General features: G+C 46.8%; 2 protein-coding genes across 2 annotated transcripts in view; one reads left to right on the top strand and one right to left on the bottom strand.

Moving 5' to 3' along the window:
* The first annotated feature begins 2 nt into the window (after positions 1–2).
* Positions 3–2339, top strand: slc35a4 (solute carrier family 35 member A4). The gene has a single exon (XM_061236339.1). The coding sequence runs from the start codon at positions 3–5 to the stop codon at positions 975–977; it is 975 nt and encodes a 324-aa protein (XP_061092323.1). The 3' UTR covers positions 978–2339.
* An 18336-nt stretch (positions 2340–20675) lies between these two features.
* Positions 20676–20833, bottom strand: part of cd74a (CD74 molecule, major histocompatibility complex, class II invariant chain a) — a 7510-nt gene continuing 7352 nt past the window's right edge. Inside the window, exon 9 of the mRNA XM_061236340.1 lies at positions 20676–20833. This exon is cut by the window's right edge and continues 369 nt beyond it. The gene's annotated coding sequence lies outside the window, so the exon portion shown is untranslated.

The following is a 20833-nucleotide window of genomic DNA, read 5'->3' as shown; positions in this document are numbered from 1 at the left end:
GAATGATCGTCATCCCGAATGTGGGTTCTGACGCCCCTGTCCCTGCGAGGAGGCGCTGGAGCAGGCGTTTGGGCTGGGCTCTCCTCCTGGCCGTCTCCGTGCTGATCTACGGGTCGCACGCCCCACTCATCGCCCTGTCCAAAGTGGACGGGCGCGTCCCGTTCAGCTCCTCGTCCTGCGTGGTGCTGATCGAGCTCGCCAAGCTCTCCGCCTCGCTGGCGGCGCTCCTGGCCCGCGGCGGCCCCCGGCCGCGCGTCTCCTGGGCCCAGGCGGCGCCCTACGCCCTCCCCGCCCTGCTCTACGCCCTCAACAACAACCTGGTGGTGGCCATGCAGGCGCACATGGACCCCAGCAGCTTCCAGGTGCTGGGGAACCTGAAGATCGGCTGCACCGGCCTGCTGTACCGCTCCTGCCTGGGGAGGCGGCTGGGGGCCCGGCAGTGGCTGGCCCTGGGGGTGCTGACGGCGGCCGGGGTGTGCCACAGCTACAGCAGCCTGGAGGTGGAGGACCGGGCCGTGGCGGGAGGGTCGGTCCCCAGGACGCGGCTCCGCGTCTCGGCCTTGGGCCTCCTGATGCTGCTGTCCTACTGCCTGATCTCCGGCCTGGCCGCCGTGTACACCGAGCTCATCCTGAAGTCGCAGCGCCTGCCCCTCAGCCTGCAGAACCTCTTCCTCTACACCTTCGGCGTGGCGGTGAACGGGGCGGCCCACGTGGCCGGCGCCGGGGGCGACCGCGGGTTCCTGGAGGGTTACTCGGCGACGGTGTGGGCCATCGTGGCGGGCCAGGCGGCCAACGGGCTGCTGATGTCGGCGGTGATGAAGCACGGGAGCAGCGTCACCAGGCTCTTCGTCATTTCCTGCTCCATGCTGGTCAACGGCGCCCTCTCCTGGCTGCTGCTGGGACTGCAGCTCACGCCCGGCTTCCTGCTGGCCGTGCTGATGATCGCGCTCGCCGCGCACCTGTACTACGGGACGTAGCCCCCGCCTACCGTGCACCTGTACTACGGGACGTAGCCCCCGCCTACCGTACACCTGTACTACGGGACATAGCCTCCACCTACCGTACACCTGTACTACGGGACGTAGCCCCCGCCTACCGTGCACCTGTACTACGGGACGTAGCCCCCGCCTACCGTGCACCTGTACTACGGGACGTAGCCCCCGCCTACCGTACACCTGTACTACGGGACGTAGCCCCCGCCTACCGTGCACCTGTCTGAGTACGGCCAAGCACAAGATGGCTGAACTTTCTCATCTTTTTTTTTGGTTCCTTTTTTTTCCCCCCCCCCCTTTGCTTTACTTTAACTGGAGTGGTTTGTTTTTATAATTTACTTCACTCTCATTAGAAGTGCGACAGAACTCTCTACATTCAGGAGTTCCACAGAGAGCTGAATAATACCATTGTCTGGAGTCACTTGACTGCTGAATTTGCCCCTGTATTTGCCTGAGAGTGTCGAGTTTTTCAAAAATGGTTAGACCGACAGTGTTACGTTACTGTTCACCACGTGGTGTTTGGTGGGGCGACATGGCTCAGGCATTAAGAGCGGTCGTCTGGCAGTTGGAGGGTTGCTGGTTCGTTCCCCCGCCCGGGCTGTGTCAAAGTGTCCCTGAGCAAGACACCTAACCCCCAAATGCTCCTGACGAGCTGGTCGGCGCCTTGCATGGCAGCCAATCGCCGTCGGTGTGTGAGTGTGTGTATGAATGGGTGAATGAGAAGCATCAATTGTACAGCGCTTTGGATAAAGGTGCTATATAAATGTCAACCATTTACCATTTGGCCGTCTGAGCTGTTAACCCAACCCGATGTTCATAAGGAGCCTCAGAATCACGGTCCTCTGCTGGTTTTCCACGCTCTCTTTACCTGGCTGTCAGGTGTGAAGACAGTCTGGCCAATCAGGAGCACTAATCGTTCAGTTCATTACCTGGGAGAAACGAAGACCAGGGCTGGATTTGGATTAGAGGATCCCTGCTGTAGTGAAACCTTCGTTCTCCTGAATACACACATTTCTCTGCCTTGTTTCAGTTTGCTTTATTTTTTGTCATCTCTGGCCAACACCCTTGTATACCTATGGTTTATATTTACTATTTTTGCATGGCTTTAATTAAATTTGTGTGCACATATTTACATTTCAGTTTTTTTTCATTGGTTTTTGTTCATTTTCATTTTGCATCATTTAACAAATTCACATTTCCCCAAAGTGCTGAGAAGTGTATTGATGGTAACAAGAATAAATAAGCAATGGTACATTCAAAATAAAATAAATATATTTATGTATTGGTAAGAGTCAAATGAAAGTCAAAGGAAAATAAAATTCTGTTGAATAAAAGGCGTCTTGCGTTTATTGTTTCGGTGTCTTTACAAGGATTATATATTTGAGGGCACAATCACACCTTTTACAATTAAATAGAGAAACGCTCTTAAATCTCAAAATCTGTTCAAGCAAAACAGAGATTTATGTGATTTCTGCGAAAAATTCAGATTTTTGTGTTCTGAAGCGTCGTCTTCACCCCCAAATCTTGAGTTCTCTGTTGTCATGGTTCCCGGCCGACAGGCCACTGTCTGGTTGTTGAGGGTGATTATTGTCCCCCGAGAGGCGAGCGTCTTGATTTAACCTGGAAGTCGGGCCCTCGTATGCGGTAATCGCCCTAAGATAGCCGTGTCGCCGTGGGAACGGCTGTGTGACGCGTCCCTGTTGCTGAGGTCCTGTTGCCCTGCCCACTGTCGCCCGTTCGCCTTCCCAGCAGTGACGTCACCCCACCTGCGTTTTCGGAGAGATGTGGCGGGGGGGGGGGGGTGGTCCTCGTCCTCGTCCCTCACTGTCGCTGGGACAGAGCGTGGTCGCCCCGCACGGAGAGGGTGTCCTTCAGTTCCGCCAAAGCTGCAGGGGGGGGGGGGGGGAGAGGGGAGGGCGTGTCAGCCGGGCTGGATCAGCGAGCGACGCCCTGCTGAGGCATGCTGGGAAGGGCGCTGGAGGTCGGGAGAGATTCCCCACATCATTATTACCCATAATCCCCCCCCCCTGTCCAAGGGGCGCCACTCCGCTCTCGGCACCTCTGTGTAAAAATCGATAGGCCTCGCTTGACCTGGCCGCGTTTCAGCAGAGTCGAGCGGTGTTAAGTGCAGGTATTTGGGGTGAAGCCAGAAGACTGGGGGTGCTACCCACACCCTCTTCCCTAACTGCCTATTCACTGACCGCTTGCCCTGAGTCCCCCTGGCCCCGACACTGCCGGGTCACCATGGGCCCACACCCTGAGCCAGCCAGAGGACGATGGGCTCCCCCTTCTGAGTGTGGTTCCTCACCAGGTTTCTTCCTGTACGCCGCACAGGGAGTTTGTCCCCTACCACTGCTGGCTTTGGCTTGTTTTGGGGATGTAATTTCAGGATAGGCTGCAAACCGTATTGTGAGAAATGTATTTGTAAAACACACCCGATTAAAGCATCTTGATATGACTTGACCTCAGCTGATAATAATGTAATCAATGGTTCTTCTCGGTCACCAACTCTCTCTGCATTTCATAAACAGCTCACTCAGTGTTTCAGCTTGTTCACTTACTCAAGTGACACACTAACTCAGTGGCTCACCTCACTAACTCACTCAGTGACTCGCTAACTCAGTGACTCACCTCACTAACTCACTCAGTGACTCGCTAACTCAGTGACTCACCTCACTAACTCACTCAGTGACTCGCTAACTCAGTGACTCACCTCACTAACTCACTCAGTGACTCGCTAACTCAGTGACTCACCTCACTAACTCTCTCAGTGACTAGCTAACTCAGTGACTCACCTCACTAACTCTCTCAGTGACTAGCTAACTCAGTGGCTCACCTCAGTAACTCACTCAGTGACTCACCTCTGCGCAGCTGGCTGTTGTCCAGCTGCAGGTGCTGGTTTTGGGCGGACAGGTAGACCGCGTCCTGGATGGCCTCCAGCAGCAGAGTCCTGTAGCGCCCCTCCACCACTTCCCCCTGCTCCTCAAACACCTGACGGAACACCCGGAACACCTGGGGGGACACCTGGACACTCAACACCAGACACACCTGGGCACTCAACACCAAACACACCTGGACACTCAACACCAGACACACCTGGGCACTCAACACCAGACACACCTGACACACCTGGACACTCAACACCAAACACACCTGGACACTCAACACCAAACACACCTGGACACTCAACACCAGACACACCTGGACACTCAACACCAGACACACCTGGGCACTCAACACCAAACACACCTGGACACTCAACACCAAACACACCTGGACACTCAACACCTGACACACCTGGACACTCAACACCAGACACACCTGGGCACTCAACACCAAACACACCTGGACACTCAACACCAGACACACCTGGGCACTCAACACCAGACACACCTGACACACCTGGACACTCAACACCAAACACACCTGGACACTCAACACTTGGGCACTCAACACCAGCTACACCTGGCCACTCAACACCTGGGCACTCAACACCAGCCACAACATCTTTTAACAGGGGACTGTTACACTGTTCTCCACAAAATGTTTATGAATTTGGGAGTCAGTGCCCCCCCTGGGTTAAATTCAGCACCCCTACCCACTACAGTGTACTACACTGTCAAAAGAAAAAGGTTATTTGGCTGTCTCCATAGGGGAATCATTTTGCCTGATAAAGAACCCTTGAACTAGATGGGCTGACTGGGACCCCGTGTAGCCACGATAAGATCAGTGCAGCTGTTGGGCCCTTGAGCAAGGTCCTCAACCCCACATTGCTCCAGGAGAGATTGTGCTGTCCCCCTCATTTCCCCTAGATTAAGCCCACCCTCACACCACATTACCCACAAACACCTTAGCTTCCACCCCGCTGATCTCAGGTCTGGAACATCTCTATGCCTTATCGTGTCCTTGATCTTTCTTGAAGCAATCGGTTGACGATGACCTTCTTTTTACCCTGCTCATGACTCACCCGTTCAGCAAGAAATCCATCTGGAAAATCGATTGTTTCCCAGGCTGTGGAGGACATGTACTGTGTCAGGAGAAACAGACTACGGGAACTGTCATGGGATCCCTGAAGAAGCTCCCTTGTGTCATACACTAATGTTCTGATACCATCTGTGCTCTGAGGCTGTGACGTTTGTCTCCTGTGTGTCTGATATCCCATAACCACCTGCGGGCTCTGCTCTCTCACAGAGTTTAGCTGCCGGTATCCCAGAATCCTCTGCTCTCTGAGAGAGCTTAGCTGCTGATTTTCCAGACCAGACCTTGGTCAAATACGTAATTGTTTTGGATTAAAATACTTTTCTACACTTTACTGAGCTTGTCTGGTGTATTGGAAATACTCTCAAAAAGTGTAAACTTCTGTTCCCCGTGGTTGGCAAGATCAATCAAAAAAGTGTTCCAAATCCAAAACAGGTTGTAAGGCGGTGGGGAGGGGGGTGAGTTGGGGGAATGGCAAAGGGATTTGTTTAAACATTAAAGGCAAGATCAACCGAGCACAGAATAGGATTTGAATCCAAAACAATTATGTATTTGACCCATCTGTCTCAGGCCCGCCTGCACACTCTCCTCTCTAACAATATATGATATCCCAGAATCCTCTACTCTCTAACAGAGCATAGCTGCTGATATCCAAGAATCATCTGCTCTCTAGCGGAGCGTAGCTGCTGATATCCCAGAATCCTCTGCTCTCTAACAGAGCGTAGCTGCTGATATCCCAGAATCCTCTGCTCTCTAACAGAGCGTAGCTGCTGATATCCCAGAATCCTCTGCTATCTAACAGAGCGTAGCTGCTGAAATCACACACCCACCTCCACACTCTCCTCTCTAAGGGAGCGTAGCTGCTGGAGGTGCAGGAGGTGCTGCGCCTCCAGGTCCCGTTCGGCCTCCTCCTTCTCCCTGCGGAGGGCCTCCGTCTGCACCACCAGGACCTGCCGCTCCCTCCCCAGCCGAAACCGCTCCGCCTCCAGCCCATCCGCCTGGGGACAGAGGAAAGAGGGCTGTAGTCACCACCCCCAACCAGCAGGTACACCCTATACCCAAGTATCCTACACCGCCCCTCCAACCAGAATCCTGCACTTATGTCCACCAACCACAGGATAGACCCCAAAGTCCTGCAGTCACAACCCCCCAATGTGCCAATATACCAAAGTATCCTACAGTCACACACACCCCCCCCCCCCCCCCAACCTGAATCCTACAAGTACACCCTCCCAACCAGCGGATACACCTCCAGTCCTGCATTCCTACAGTCAGAACCCCCCCAACCAGACTGCTACAATTACACCAGACCCAGTCCTGTGTTCCTACAGTCAGAACCCCCCCCCCCCCCCAACCAGACTGCTACAATTACACCAGACCCAGTCCTGTGTTCCTACAGTCAGAACCCCCCCCCCCCCCCCAACCAGACTGCTACAATTACACCAGACCCAGTGCTGTGTTCCTACAGTCAGAACCCCGCCCCCAACCAGACTGCTACAATTACACCAGACCCAGTCCTGTGTTCCTACAGTCAGAACCCCGCCCCCAACCAGACTGCTACAATTACACCAGACCCAGCGTCCACTAGCTCCACAACCAGAGGATCGACCGCAAAATCTGATGGTCACAATCCGTCTCAACCAGTGGATAGTCCACAGCATCCTACAGGCTTGGGATCAATTCCATTTCAATTCAGTCAGCTCAAGAAATTATCTGAAATTAACCCCACATTGTTCCAAGTTGGATTGTCCCCTGCTCAGTCTAATCAACTGTAAGTCAAATCAAATCAAATTTATTTTTAAAGCACATTTAAAAACAACCCACGTTGACCAAAGTGCTGTACAATCAGAGCAGGCAGTAAAATCATAGTTAAAAATCACAATGAAAAAAGACTAAAAGCAAAAACGTCTACATAAGCAGCAATACAAACAGCACACAGGTACAGAATGTCAAAACATGGACATAGGCACATATAAAACCACATCAGGGTCCAAACGCTAAAGAATAAAAGTCAGTTTTAAGCCTGGCCTTGAAGGAATCAATGGAGGGGATAAAAGCATCTGCAAAATAACTGTAATGTAATAACTCAGTCACCTTCACTGTCCCTAACTCCCTCTCCATTTTGGCCAGTTCTTCCTGGATGAGAGAATGATGTTCCTCCATCAGTCTCTTCCTCCTCTCCAGGGCCTTGGTATATTCCACCTCCACCTCACAAAGCTGGGCCGAACCATTCTCACCCTACAAGTGGGGGTAGAACAAGCTAAAACCTTTGCGACACATACAGTGAGACTGAATGCTAAGTATGGTTAAACAACCATGTTGTACGAACCAACCGCTGAAGCAAGATTATTAACAAAGGAACAGCAATCAATCCAGTACCTCCACTGAACACAACACATCCTTTTCCAGTTTCCTGGGATTGACGGCGAGAGCGAATCAGGTGTGCTTGCCTGGTTAGCGCAGCGCTTTGATTGGTCGGATTCCCTGTCTGTATCCGCCTCCCTCAGGGCCTCCCTGAGCTGTTGGATCCGGGCCAGTCTCCTCTGGCTCTCCTCCACGCTCACCTTCCCCTCTGTGAATGAGATTGAACAAAATCTAAAAGAAAGATGGCCGACACTGACACACAATGGGCCGACAACCAGCATCAATCCGACCTCATTAGAAGGGAAAGGTTGGTATAACTTTTGAGATATATGCTATAAAGAGCTGGTTCCAACCCCTGTTCCTGGAGAGCTACCATCCTGTAGGTTTTCACTGCAAACCTAAAAAAGCACACCTCATTCAACAGCTAGAGCAGGGCTGCCCAACCCTGTTCCTGGAAATCTACTGTCCTATAGCTTTTCACTCCAACTCTAAAAAAGCATGCCTCATTCAACAGCCAGAAATCTCCCTGAGCAGCTAATTAATAGAATCAGGTGTGTCAAATTAGTGTTGGAGTGAAAACCTACATGAAGGTAGATCTCCAGGAACAGGGTCGGACACCACTGGTATAAATCCTACTTCAGACCACCATAGTACCTGTTGTAACAGCTGTCATAACCAGTCATGACAGCATATTACAAATGTCACATCACTGTAGTAATACATGTGGCTAATAAAAACATATTTAAAGATAACAGTTACAAAAATGATTACTGTATATGTTATGACATACAGTACTGTGCAAAGGTCATAGGCATCTGTATAACATTCTGTACAGGTAAGATTCTTTCAAAAATAATTCAATGATTTTACATAGTAATCAATATTTTTTGTGACCGCCCTTCGGTGTTAAAACTGCATCACTTCTCTGAGATGGCCAACACTGTCTTGCAGTTCTATAAGACAATCAGCAGGGAGGTTGTTCCAAGCATGTTGGAGAACTTGCCACAGTTCTTCTGCAGACTTTGGTGGGCTCCTTGCTTCTGATCTCAGACAGCCTTGATTAAGTTTTTATGTAAAAAGTAGTCAATTGCTTATAGTAATATGTTACTTTTTAAAATTAAATACAAAAATGTCTCTGTAAAATTAAATCTTTTGGAAAAAGAATATTTGGAAATCTCAAATGTGTTCTTTTATACTAACACACACAAAAAAATAAACATATATATATAGTCTATATATATATAGTCTAAGGTGCCTAAGACTTCTGCACAGTACTGTATAACACAAGTCGTAATAAGCTGTCGTAACTGGTTATAACTGCTGTTATAGCATGCTTATGACAGTGTAATGTAGGCTTTATGACGTGGCACACCTCTCATATGAGCCTCCATCTCCTCTCTCAGCTGCTCCACTAGGTGTCTCCGCTGCTCTGTCTCCCCCTGCTGGCCGGTGGTGTTACTTGGCATCCGCACCACAGCGCATCTCCCTCGAACCTGCTGCCCCATCAGGAGAGCACATTCGTATTCACTCATGATGGGGGACCGCGTGTCTTTATGAATGATAAGGTGAGTGCAGGTGTAATCTCCTGTTAACCCTTTGAAGACTAGGGTTTTTTTTTCAAAATCCCAAGTCAGTGTTCTAGAACTCCACTGCTTGCAGTCACGGGTGGTGATTGTTACATCAGCATTGGAATGTTCCATTGAGAACATTCTACTCACATACTGTATTCGTGGTGTTACACCTTTAAAGGATTAATGACTCATTGATTTGGACCAATCGGTGTCTACCGATGAAGCGCAATATGAATCAGTGTACGTGACTGTTCGGCGAATGTTCTGGGAAGCTTTGCAAGTATCCATTGCAGTTCACCTTGGTTATTAACTCTCAGTAAACTCTGAAATGAGAGTGGGTATTGGGGGTTTATGGTGCTTTCTATATATAATGTAAATAAACCTTTAATTTGTCCTTGATTTCTTTTGACTGCTCTCTCCTCTTCTCCCAATCTTGGTCCTTCACCACCTGATCAAAAGCCACACAATATACAGACATACAACAACAGAAAAATCATCCAGCTGCAACAAACCGGCGGTTGGATCCCCGGTGTAGCCACATAAGACCCACACAGTGATTGGGCCCTTGAGCAAGGCCCTTAACCCTGCATTGCTCCAGGGGAGGATTGTCTCCTGCTTAGTCTAATCAACTTTAATGAATGTAAATGGACCACCCCACCCTCGCCCTCTGACCTGCAGATCTCGGATCAGCTCCTCCAGCCTCCTGGTGTCCTCTCCCCCACATTCGGGCCGGTCCACCATCTTGGTCCTCAGATCCTGGATCTGCTGCCGTATCTCCCTCGCAGCGGCCTGGGGACTCCATTTCCCACAATGCCGCGGTGTCGCATGAGTCACCAGGCCCCGAACACGCTGGGCTAAGGCCAGTGCGTGGGGGGTCTCCTCGTCTAGCAGGCCTGGGGGGGGGATCAGGCTTTATCACACATAAATCAGCTACCTATATGCTTCAATCTTGACAGGTAAAATACCTTTCTTTGAACGTGGTGCTGAAACTGATAAAAGCACCTCAAACATTAAAAAGTGACAGGCATACAGGCTAACAGGTTTTAAACTATTTATTTATCTCGCAAGCTAGCCAAAACAAATAATCTTGAGACTTTGCTCAGTAATAATGTTTCCTGATCAGTTGAACCACCTTAGACAGACAGGCTTTTCTCATGACAAAGTCAAAGCACTGGATATTGTATAAACTGATAAATTCCCCCGCCTACAGGTACTCAACCTCTCAAAGAGGGTGACAGGACAAATTCGCACTGTACAAACAACCAGGCTCAAACCCACTTGATTGAAATAATTACTTCCTTGGTTGAAGCAGTTTCGACCGGCCCACACCAAAAAAAAAAAATAAAACAGCAACATCCAATTACCAACAGTCTAAAGCCCAGCTGCCAACTCCAAGACATAGCAATAGCCCCACCTTGTGGCTGGATGCAGTAGAGCAGGAAAGTATCGCGGCCCCCTGCCAGAGACTCCATCAGCAGGAGGGGGAGGAGCCTGTTGCCAGGGGTTGCGCCGGACTCCATGAGTTCCAGAACTTTCACCAGAGGGCTGACCCTGTGGATGCAGAGCACAGAGGATCATGGGTAACCAGCGCTGACCTTGAATAATTATATATGGATATTTCAGCCACAATGTGTCTCCTTGCTTAGAAGCCAGAGAGTAGGTCCGCCAATCAAGTGGTACCTTAGTATTTTCTAATGAACCTTCTCACGTCCCTTACAGTATTTCAGCAGTGTAGTCAGGAATTGTACTTCCCTCCGGCGCACTAGTCCCTGGTTATGATTTGCAATTTGTTGTACGTCGCTCTGGATAAGACATGCCTGTAATGTAATGTAATGTAATGGTATCCGTAACACGACCATTCATGTTTTATTTAAGGTTATCGGCATATTCTGTCATTCGTGGAGCTCATCTCTGGTTTCTATTCAAAAGGCGACGACACCTTTTGTCCTGCCCTTGTTCTTATTCTATTACCCCTGGTCCTGACGTAGTGCAGGGCTCAGATCCCAGCGGGGTTGGGGGGGACCTTACCCGTTCAGGTCGCCCTTGCGCGCCCCTCCTGCCAGATCGAATAACCGGAGGCTGCTGCGGCAGAGCTGACGGTCACGGGCCCCGTCGGAACCCAGGCGCCGCTCCACGCCCACCGCCAACGCCGAGCTGCACCTGAGGTCGGCAGGAACGTCCGTGAGTCGGCATCAGCTCCGGCCAGACGACACGCCTGTCAATCCATCCATCCGTAAAAACCCAAAGACTCGCAGGCGGGCTAGGGACTATAGATTTACGTTGACGTGCAGAGTGAAAATGTCGTGTGCACTGTCCCTGGTAAATAAATAATTATAATAATAAATAAATAAATAAACTCAAGTCAAACCCTGCAATCTACCTAACTGCCAGGGAGCCACAGCCACCGTCAATCAGACATCAGTAATCAATCCTCTTATTAGTGTAATTATTGCATATTTAAGCCAATTTACATGACAGGCCTGCGAGCCAGACTCCCACTGGGCCCAGATTTGGCCCTCTCTCACCGCTATGATTTAGCCCAGGCACCATGTGGAATTATAGCTCTGAAACGGCCCGGAATTGGTTGGCAGTGATTTGTGAATCACAGTGAGAGCCAAATCTCAGGCAGCAAACAAGGCTCTGACATATAGTAGGCCGTTCTCTCTATGATTTACTGTTATTTTATATACTCATATATAATGTAGCTCAACGTGGTTTGCAATAGGACTGAATCTCTGACTGCAGCAACTGCAGGCCACAGGCAAGACACAGCGCCAGGATTACCCCGATAGCAGCCCGGTGCAGTCTGGGAACAGGAGCGATGTTGATTAGGATGTATCATAGATAAGGTTTGAGGGTTCTTTCCCCCCGTTGATGAGTTTTTATTTTTTACCTTGTGTACTTGATATTTGGGGGTTCAGGCCTGGCGTTCACCCTTCATTTCTGTTCACCTATAAAGCGTTTTATAAAAAAATAAAAATAATAATTGGAATCGAATAAAGCAGCGCCTCCCCTCGGTGCCCCCAGTAGGGGGCGATGTGACTGACCTGGTCTGTAGATTCCCACCGTTGATCCGCAGCGCCTCCCTGCCCTTCTCATACAGAGCGAGGACTTCCTCCACTGTCTCTACCACCACCTCACACAGACCCTCTACAACTCTGCAACACGCCAAAACACACAAACACAGAATATACCATGCCCTCTACAACACACCAAAACACACAAACACAGAATATACCATGCCCTCTACAACACACCAAAACACACAAACACAGAATACACCATGCCCTCTACAACACGCCAAAACACACAAACACAGAATACACCATGCCCTCTACAACACGCCAAAACACACAAACACAGAATACACCATGCCCTCTACAACTCTGCAACACGCCAAAACACACAAACACAGAATACACCATGCCCTCTACAACTCTGCAACACGCCAAAACACACAAACGCAGAATACACCATGCCCTCTACAAGACTGCAACACGCCAAAATACACAAACGCAAAATATGGCAGACTCTCTACGAGTCTAGGACTAGGTTTAACTTGGGTCTGTGAAACAGGCCCAATGTCATATCATAAATTGCATGTTATCTTCATATAGCTATTATTAAGTTGCTGTCATCAATAATACCATTCAAGCTGTAACAACTGTAATTCATTCTACATGCTTTCTAAAACTGCTAGACTTCATTTATGGAGACCTTTTAAACAATAATCGCAAAGTGCATCTTCCTAATTTAACCCTTATGTTGTCTTTAGGGTAAAAAATGACCCACCACTATGTTTAACAGCAGAGAAAACCCCCTAAATGTTCTTTTTTAAGTGACAGGTGCAAAATAGATGTGGGGTTTAAAATTAAATTAAGTTGCTTTATTTTAGTGAAGGCCGTCATTTTTTACCCTTAGGACAAGAGGAGTATACAGAAGAAGACACAAGGGTTACGTTGCTGTTATCACTAATAGCCTCTGTGCTGTGAAGAGAAGGCTGTAATTTCATTCTACATGCTTTCTAAACTAAAACTTCAATTATGGAGACATTTTCAACAATAATCTCAAAGCGCGTCTCCCTAATTTAAATTATAACATAAGTCAAATATTTTTGTCATTTAGCTATTATTAAGTTGCTGTTATCAATAATGGTGTCCGAGCTGTAGAGAGAAGGCTGTATTCACGGTAAATGAGCTGTGTAAAAGTGCCAGAATGGAAATGAAGGACAGGAAGTTGTGAGCGCAGAAGACGCGTCTCCTCTTACGTTCCCAGGATCGGGTGAATCCTCGGTTTCAAGCTCCGCCCCCCCGAGTTCAAAAGGTCGACTGCACTGTCATCGGGATAAAACTGAGAGGGAAATGGGGGGCGGGGGGGGGGCAAAAGCAGAATTAAAGAATCCTTGTTGTGACAGATTGAGACATATTCACACATTAACGTCTAATGGGTACCTGCAACTGCAGGTACATTCCAGCAGCAAACAGGTGAAGCCCAGAGCCAACATGGAAATAACCGCAGAGATCTGAGATCATATTCACACTTTTAAAACAGATATCACAGCCTCTGACTTAACCATTGGGAATGAAAAAATGCAGCACTCTTTTATATCTTTTTCAGGGCTGCCAAACTATGTACACACACTCAGCGAACACTTTATTAGGTATTCATTAGGCTTATTTTTTAGGCTTATTAAGTCTTCTGCTTCTGTAGCCTATCCGCTTAGAGGTTTTATGCATTGTGTGTTCAGAGATGCTGTTCTGCATACCACTGTTGTAATGTGTGGTTATTTGCATTACTGTCAGCTGCTGTGTAATTCTGATGCTAGTCTAAGCTATTTCTACACATGTGGTAATCAGAAATTAATTATTTCATTGACACTCTTGGCCATTTTAGTAGAGAAGATGTGCCTTCATTGAACTTATCTGAAAACAATTCTCATCTGAATCATTCTATCCCAGTAATTCAGTCAGAAGTGATATCCATTTGAAAATGTGTGTAAGCATGTCTATGCTAAATATTCCCTGAGCTATGTACAATTAAACATTTTTATATTTAATATTTTGTTTCTTTATTTGGAATATATTTATACCTGTATAAACGACACTGTAGACAACCATTCTCCTTCACTGCCCTTGGCAATCTCACCAAACAATCCAGTAATCAGCTGAAATCAATAAACAAAATAATGTAAAAATAACCTGTGTTGTCCATATACTGTACTGTATACTGTAGTTGTAAAATACCAGTAAGTTGGCAGTCACTCTGAAGCAGATACAGGGGGTCTGTGTTATGTTTTCTTCATTGGCATGCCATAGCCCTGCTGTAATGCTACCTGTTGGATGATACCCTGGCCCCCAAGAATGTTTTCCTTCCCAGACCCAGAGGCCCCGCCCACCAGAACGTTTCTGTGGCAACCAGTGGACATCAGCCCTGTGATTGGCTGCAGGAGCTCAGGGTACAGCCTCTGCTAAAGCAATCAGAGGCAACAGTTTGGGCAACAGACTTCTGACCTAGCTTTTATAATCTTGTTTTTACAAATTTCACATAAATCCTTAAACTATATATTGTTTTGCATTTTTTTTCTTTTTACAGTTTTTGTTTTTATTGTGATCTGTCTTCATTATTATTATATTATGTCAACAATAGCACAACCTATTGTGCTGATGTAATGAACTATTGATACTACTACTACTGCTACTATTACTACTACTGCTGCTGCTACTACTGCTGCTACTGCTACTACTGCTAATACTACTACTACTACTACTACTGCTGCTGCTGCTACTACTACTACTACTACTAATAAAAAGATAAAATAATAATAATCCAGGCAGTAATCACTAAAGAAGAATAGGTAAGGTTTTCCCCGAATAAGGACTGAATTATTACACATTCATATCCCATTGAGCCAGAGTTTTGTTTTTGTTGTTTTTTTTTGTGTGTTAATATATCCCACTTACACTTCAAAATATGGATAAGCATATTTGTGAAGATATGCATACAAGAACTCTCTGATTTTCTCACCTGCACGTTTTCCTGGGTGGCGACAGCATCGAACGAGAAGGACGTTCTCTGCCGCACAGGAAGGAACGAAAGAGGTTCAGCCGGGAAGCACGACCCAAACAGCCGACTTCAAATTAAAAAAATACAAGCATTTTTTTTCTCCGTAATTTTCATGTGCCGTGCGTTCACACGCCATCTTCAAACGTGAGTGTTCTCACCGTGTCTTCGTCCCCTGCGTAATCCACTCCGTTACACTGCTCCTGTATAACTGCTCTTTCATTGCTCCCTCCGTCTGCACAAACGCGATAAACCCAGTGAGGTGTGTCAGAAGGAGACGCTCTGAATTTTAAGGCCTGTCACTTTACACTTTACTCAAGGTTAAACAGCAGATGAGATGGGGGGGGGATTCAATCTAACCACAGAGAGCCTCTGATGAGCTGGGGGGGATTCAGTTTAACCATAGAGAGCCTCTGTTGAGCTGGGGGGGATTCAGTCTAACCACAGAGAGCCTCTGGGTCGGATTTTTAATGATGCGCTGGGGCCTAAATTCTTAGTAAAATCCAGTCGTTGAAATTACGATGGACCCCGGTGTAAGAATCAAGTGAAATGTAACACTTGCCTTTTGATTCAGATGATTCAACATTTTACATTCACATTTCAGCCCCCTGCTGAACTAGTCTAAGCTGGTTTTCAACACTTTTAGCTGGTCAACACGTTTAACTGTTCACCAGCTGTCCTGCCTGACCAGTTAGAAGTGTCAGAAATCATTGTGAACCATTTTAAACCAGTATAGAATCCAAGCTGGAATTTTCAAGGTGGACAGTTTTAAGGTACCAGCATGTAATCTTGTGGTTATTGATTTATTATCACAGTTAAGCTCTGTAAGGCATGCTTTTAGGTCGGGTAAGCTTTCTCCCAAGAGTCATGCTGTTACCTTCATACCTGTCGTCACACACACCTGAGCAGATACAATCCACCCATTCTTTTCTCAAACAAGGAAATAACCTCACAAATATTTCCCCCTTTGGCTTGACTTCACAAACATGGCCCCTGCTGATGTGACTTCACGCACACATGGCAGCCACAGATGTGATGTCGCAAACATGGCCCCCGCAGATGTGACCTCACAAACATGGCCCCCGCAGATGTGACCTCACAAACATGGCCCCCGCAGATGTGACCTCACAAACATGGGTTTGTGAGATATAGGTCATACAGAGAGGTAACACTTACCTGTGCTGGGAGCGATCAGCACACCCACTGTCACTGCCTTTCTCTCCAGGCTCTGAGGAAGAGGAAGACTGTTTCAGTTTCATGCGAACTCAAAAAGAAGGCTCCCAGTCACAGCCATTAGCAGTTACCTGTGCCCCACCTGTCATATAGAGCTGGGTGACACTACAGCGTATATGTACGGACTGGGTACTTACCACTGGTTCCATGTCTCCAGAGTCAAAGCACAAATACGTCCCACATCCACTGCCACACGGGACCTCTGCGCTCCAGGCCTGAAATATTGATGAGCTGGGCCTGTGTTACAGTGTAGGGTTTCCCCATGGGAGAGGATCCGGTGGAGAAATCACTTCCTCTTTGGGGAAAGTGACTTGGAAAGTGTATTTTCTGACGGAGGGCGTGCTTTGACACACCGCCCACATGTTCACCAGAGCCTTCGCTCGAGTCCTGAGGCCCACAGAGTCCTGAGGCCCACAGAGTCCGAGGCCCACAGAGTCCTGAGGATTACAGAGTCCTGAGACCCACAGAGTCCTGAGGCCCACAGAGTCCTGAGGTTCACAGAGTCCTGAGGTTCACAGAGTCCTGAGGATCACAGAGTCCTGAGGCCCACAGAGTCCTGAGGTTCACAGAGTCCTGAGGCCCACAGAGTCCTGAGACCCACAGAGTCCTGAGGTTCACAGAGTCCTGAGGCCCACAGAGTCCTGAGGCCCACAGAGTCCTGAGGCCCACAGAGTCCTGAGGTTCACAGAGTCCTGAGGTTCACAGAGTCCTGAGGCCCACAGAGTCTTGAGGCCCACAGAGTCCTGAGGCCCACAGAGTCTTGAGGCCCACAGAGTCCTGAGGATCATAGAGTCTTGAGGCCCACAGAGTCCTGAGGTTCACAGAGTCCTGAGGCCCACAGAGTCCTGAGGTTCACAGAGTCCTGAGGCCCACAGAGTCCTGAGGTTCACAGAGTCCTGAGGTTCACAGAGTCCTGAGGCCCACAGAGTCTTGAGGCCCACAGAGTCCTGAGGATCACAGAGCCCTAAGGTAAGGCTCACGGAGTCCTGAGGTTCACAGAGTCCTGAGGCCCACAGAGTCCTGAGGATCACAGAGCCCTAAGGTAAGGTTCACAGAGTCCTGAGGTTCACAGAGTCCTGAGGCCCACAGAGTCCTGAGGTTCACAGAGTCCTGAGGTTCACAGAGTCCTGAGGCCCACAGAGTCCTGAGGCCCACAGAGTCCTGAGGTTCACAGAGTCCTGAGGCCCACAGAGTCCTGAGGTTCACAGAGTCCTGAGGCCCACAGAGTCCTGAGGCCCACAGAGTCCTGAGCCTCACTGCAGCTGGAAAGAATATTCATTGGGATTGTATAATCATTTCCAGGCATGTTAGGGCAACATGGATCAGGCAGTGAGAGCAGTCGTCTGGCAGTCGAAGGGTTGTGTCAAGTGTCCGGGCTGTGTCGAAGTGTCCCTGAGCAAGACACCTAACCCCCAAATACTCCTGATGCGCTGGTCGGTGCCTTGCATGGCAGCCGGTCGGTGTGTGAGTGTGTGTATGAATGGGGGAATGAGAAGCATCAATTGTACAGTGCTTTGGATAAAGGCGCTACATAAATTCCAACCATTTACCATTTATGTTAGAGGCCAGTGCACGGACATTTTATTATTATATCTAAAACAAATACAAATTTGGTTATACAAAACACTGATGTTTTCAGTCATGAACACGTTGTAAATGTGTTTTTTAATTTAATCATCACAACTGGGATACACGGAGGCGGTGGGGTAATAAAATGATACAGTATTTCTACACAGAAAACTTCAGAAAGGTCTTCCTCTTCCAAGAACTCATTTATGACGTCACAAGCAGTTTCACATCCTCTTGAGATCCAGCAGAAAAGTATTTTATATCTCGGTTTGACATTATGCAAAAAAAACATGTTGCAGTGCTACATTTGCAGACATATTTGTAGGTTAATAAAGCTTTAATGCTGTGCTATCAATGAAAAATAAGATGCCAAACAACATCAGGGGGCGGTGAAACAAAGGGGCTTTAGCCTGACCATTCAGACCAATCATAAATGGAGCTGTAAGCCTCCAACTGACCAAATTACCCTTATTGTTTATTTAGGTATTTACCGATTACCCTTATTGTTTATTTAGGTATTTACCGGACACTCTTGACCAGAGCGCCTTCCAGAACTCGAGAAACTCGTGAAATTAAACCGACAACCTCTGATATGTACAGTGCTATGAAGAAGTTGTTTAGTTCCTCTATCATTACATATTTGTCACACTGAATGGTGTCAGATCTCAACACAAGAAGACAAAGATAACCTGAGTAAACACAAAACGCATTTTTTAAATGACCATTCCATTTATTTGGTGAAAAACGTTATCAGCCACCAAAATCAACCCTGTGAAAAAGTAATTCCCCCCTTATAATGGCAATAACAGCCACCTGGAGTATAACAAAGCACATTTGTAATGTCTCGTGATAAATAGTACCCATTGAGGCGGGCTAGTCTGTATTGAATGTGTCCTTGTTGTCAGGGGAAACTTGGGAAGAGGAATCAGTTAGTAAGCTTATTTTGTGAACCCCCCCCCCCCCCCCGCCCCCATATTTACGCAGGTTTAATTGGCACTTGAACCGTTTTGTGTGATGCAAACTAATGATGTGTTAACCTTGCGTCAGTTTCTTTGACCTCACTTACAAAACGAATTACACATTTGAAAAAAATAATAATTCTGTACTGACGTCTGGCCCCACTCCTCTCAAACCCCCCATTGATTGTACCTCTGTAATTAACGGTGAAGTGGGGGAATGACAGATGAGTATTTGGCAGTGTCTCCTACTACCATAAACAGACAAAATGAAGTTTTGACTTTAAACCTTTTATGGAAAATGTCCCTCTGCCTGCTGGCAAATCATTTTTCACAATCAGGTATGGGTTAAAAAGTGACTTACTGTAGCTACTAACAGTGGTAATAACAATACATGCACTGAATATAAGTAGAATTTTATCATTATTAAGTACGATAAATGAACAAGAAATTCTAATAGTTTTCTTGGTTTTGGCAAGACAAATGGGAATTGTTTGTTGTGAAACCATTTAAATAAAATCACATAAACTATCCCTGTGGGTGGAGCTCTGTCGACAGGTCCCTAAATATCTCACACAGTAAGTAAACAGATTCCACAGACAGAATTTTGTGACAATGCTCAGAGCCGCAGGGAAGTGGGTCTTCTTTAACACAACGATCACTCTTCTAGTCTTCCTACTTTCTCTCTCAGCCTGTTCCTCATATTCCTCTCTCCTTCCTCAAATATCACACATTAGCGCTACACCCCTAAATCTCGCTTCTCTTCTAATAAAAATAATGTGCTATTTATCTGACACTTTTATCCAAAAGCGGCTTACAGTTGATTAAAAAAAAGCAGAAGTCAATTTCCCCTGGAGCAATGAGGGGTAAAGGGCTTTGCTCACGGGCCCAACAGCCATGAGGATCTTATTGAGGCTACACCGGGGCTTGAACCCCTAACCTTCTGGGTCCCAGTTACACACCTTAGCCACCACGCTACAGGCTGCTCCAGGTTCTAAACCTCTGCTCTAAGAGAGAGATAACCCCATAGTGTCTCTAACAATGGATGATGTGTTTCAAACATTGAAGTATACAACCAGAAATGACATATTTAATATTATTGGTGAAGTATTGTTGAGAGGTTTTCATAGACTGGAAGGTGATGTCTGATGTCTCATTGACTCACAGCGTGGGCTATTCAGATATTTGGAGATCATTCTCCCTAGCTCTCTGTGGTTTTGTGATGTGATAGAAAAAATAGCCTGCTCTTGAAACAAAATAAAGGCAAACTGAAATTGAAATCAAAAATGAGAAATGAAACATTTGAGGTTATTCATATACGGTAGTTAATGTAGTCAAAATTGATCACATATTTAATATTAATATATTCATATAATAATTGTATTGATAAATATTTGTTATTAACATGTGGTCTGTAAATTCTTGCATGAATAATAAAGAATTCTACAACGAAACACTGCCGTGTATGTCTTATATATAACATATATACTAAGTATATATACATATATATATATATATATATATATATATATATATGTATACACACACAACACATGTATATTTTATCTTACCAATGAACAAATTCAGATAATAAAAACAATAATGAATGTTTGCGGAAATGTTCGTAAGCACAGTTAATGATCAAATCTGATCGTACGCATGTTTCCTGAATGAGGCCCATTGTTCAGAGTCGGGTACAGGTTTTACAGGTTTTTCCAGGTTTTTCCAGGTTTTTCCAGTTTGTCCATTCCTCGCTAGTCTGGAGTGTCTGGAACATTCCACTAGTTTCACTAACACTGAGTTCACCAAAATATATATGTTTTGTGAAATAATCCCAGTAGGAGTAACTACATTTTGAGAAAATAAAAGCTCTGTGGTGTTGAAGCAGTTACTTGGGTATAAATATAAACATTTTATGATATACTTCTAGAGGCATAAAAGAAATAGTCCTGTTTGGTTCAAATTCAATTTATTGAAAGACTTGCTGTTTTTACATGCTGGAACCTTCCAAGCCATCTATTTTAGTATAGGCTATGTAAGAACTGATCATGAGGAACAGGTGACAGAGCCAAGCTGATTAGCCTACTTCTGGGAAGTCAAAGTATCAATT

Source organism: Conger conger, chromosome 3, assembly GCF_963514075.1.
Source record: "Conger conger chromosome 3, fConCon1.1, whole genome shotgun sequence".
Taxonomy (NCBI): domain Eukaryota; kingdom Metazoa; phylum Chordata; class Actinopteri; order Anguilliformes; family Congridae; genus Conger; species Conger conger.
This window is presented reverse-complemented; position numbering and strand designations above follow the sequence as displayed.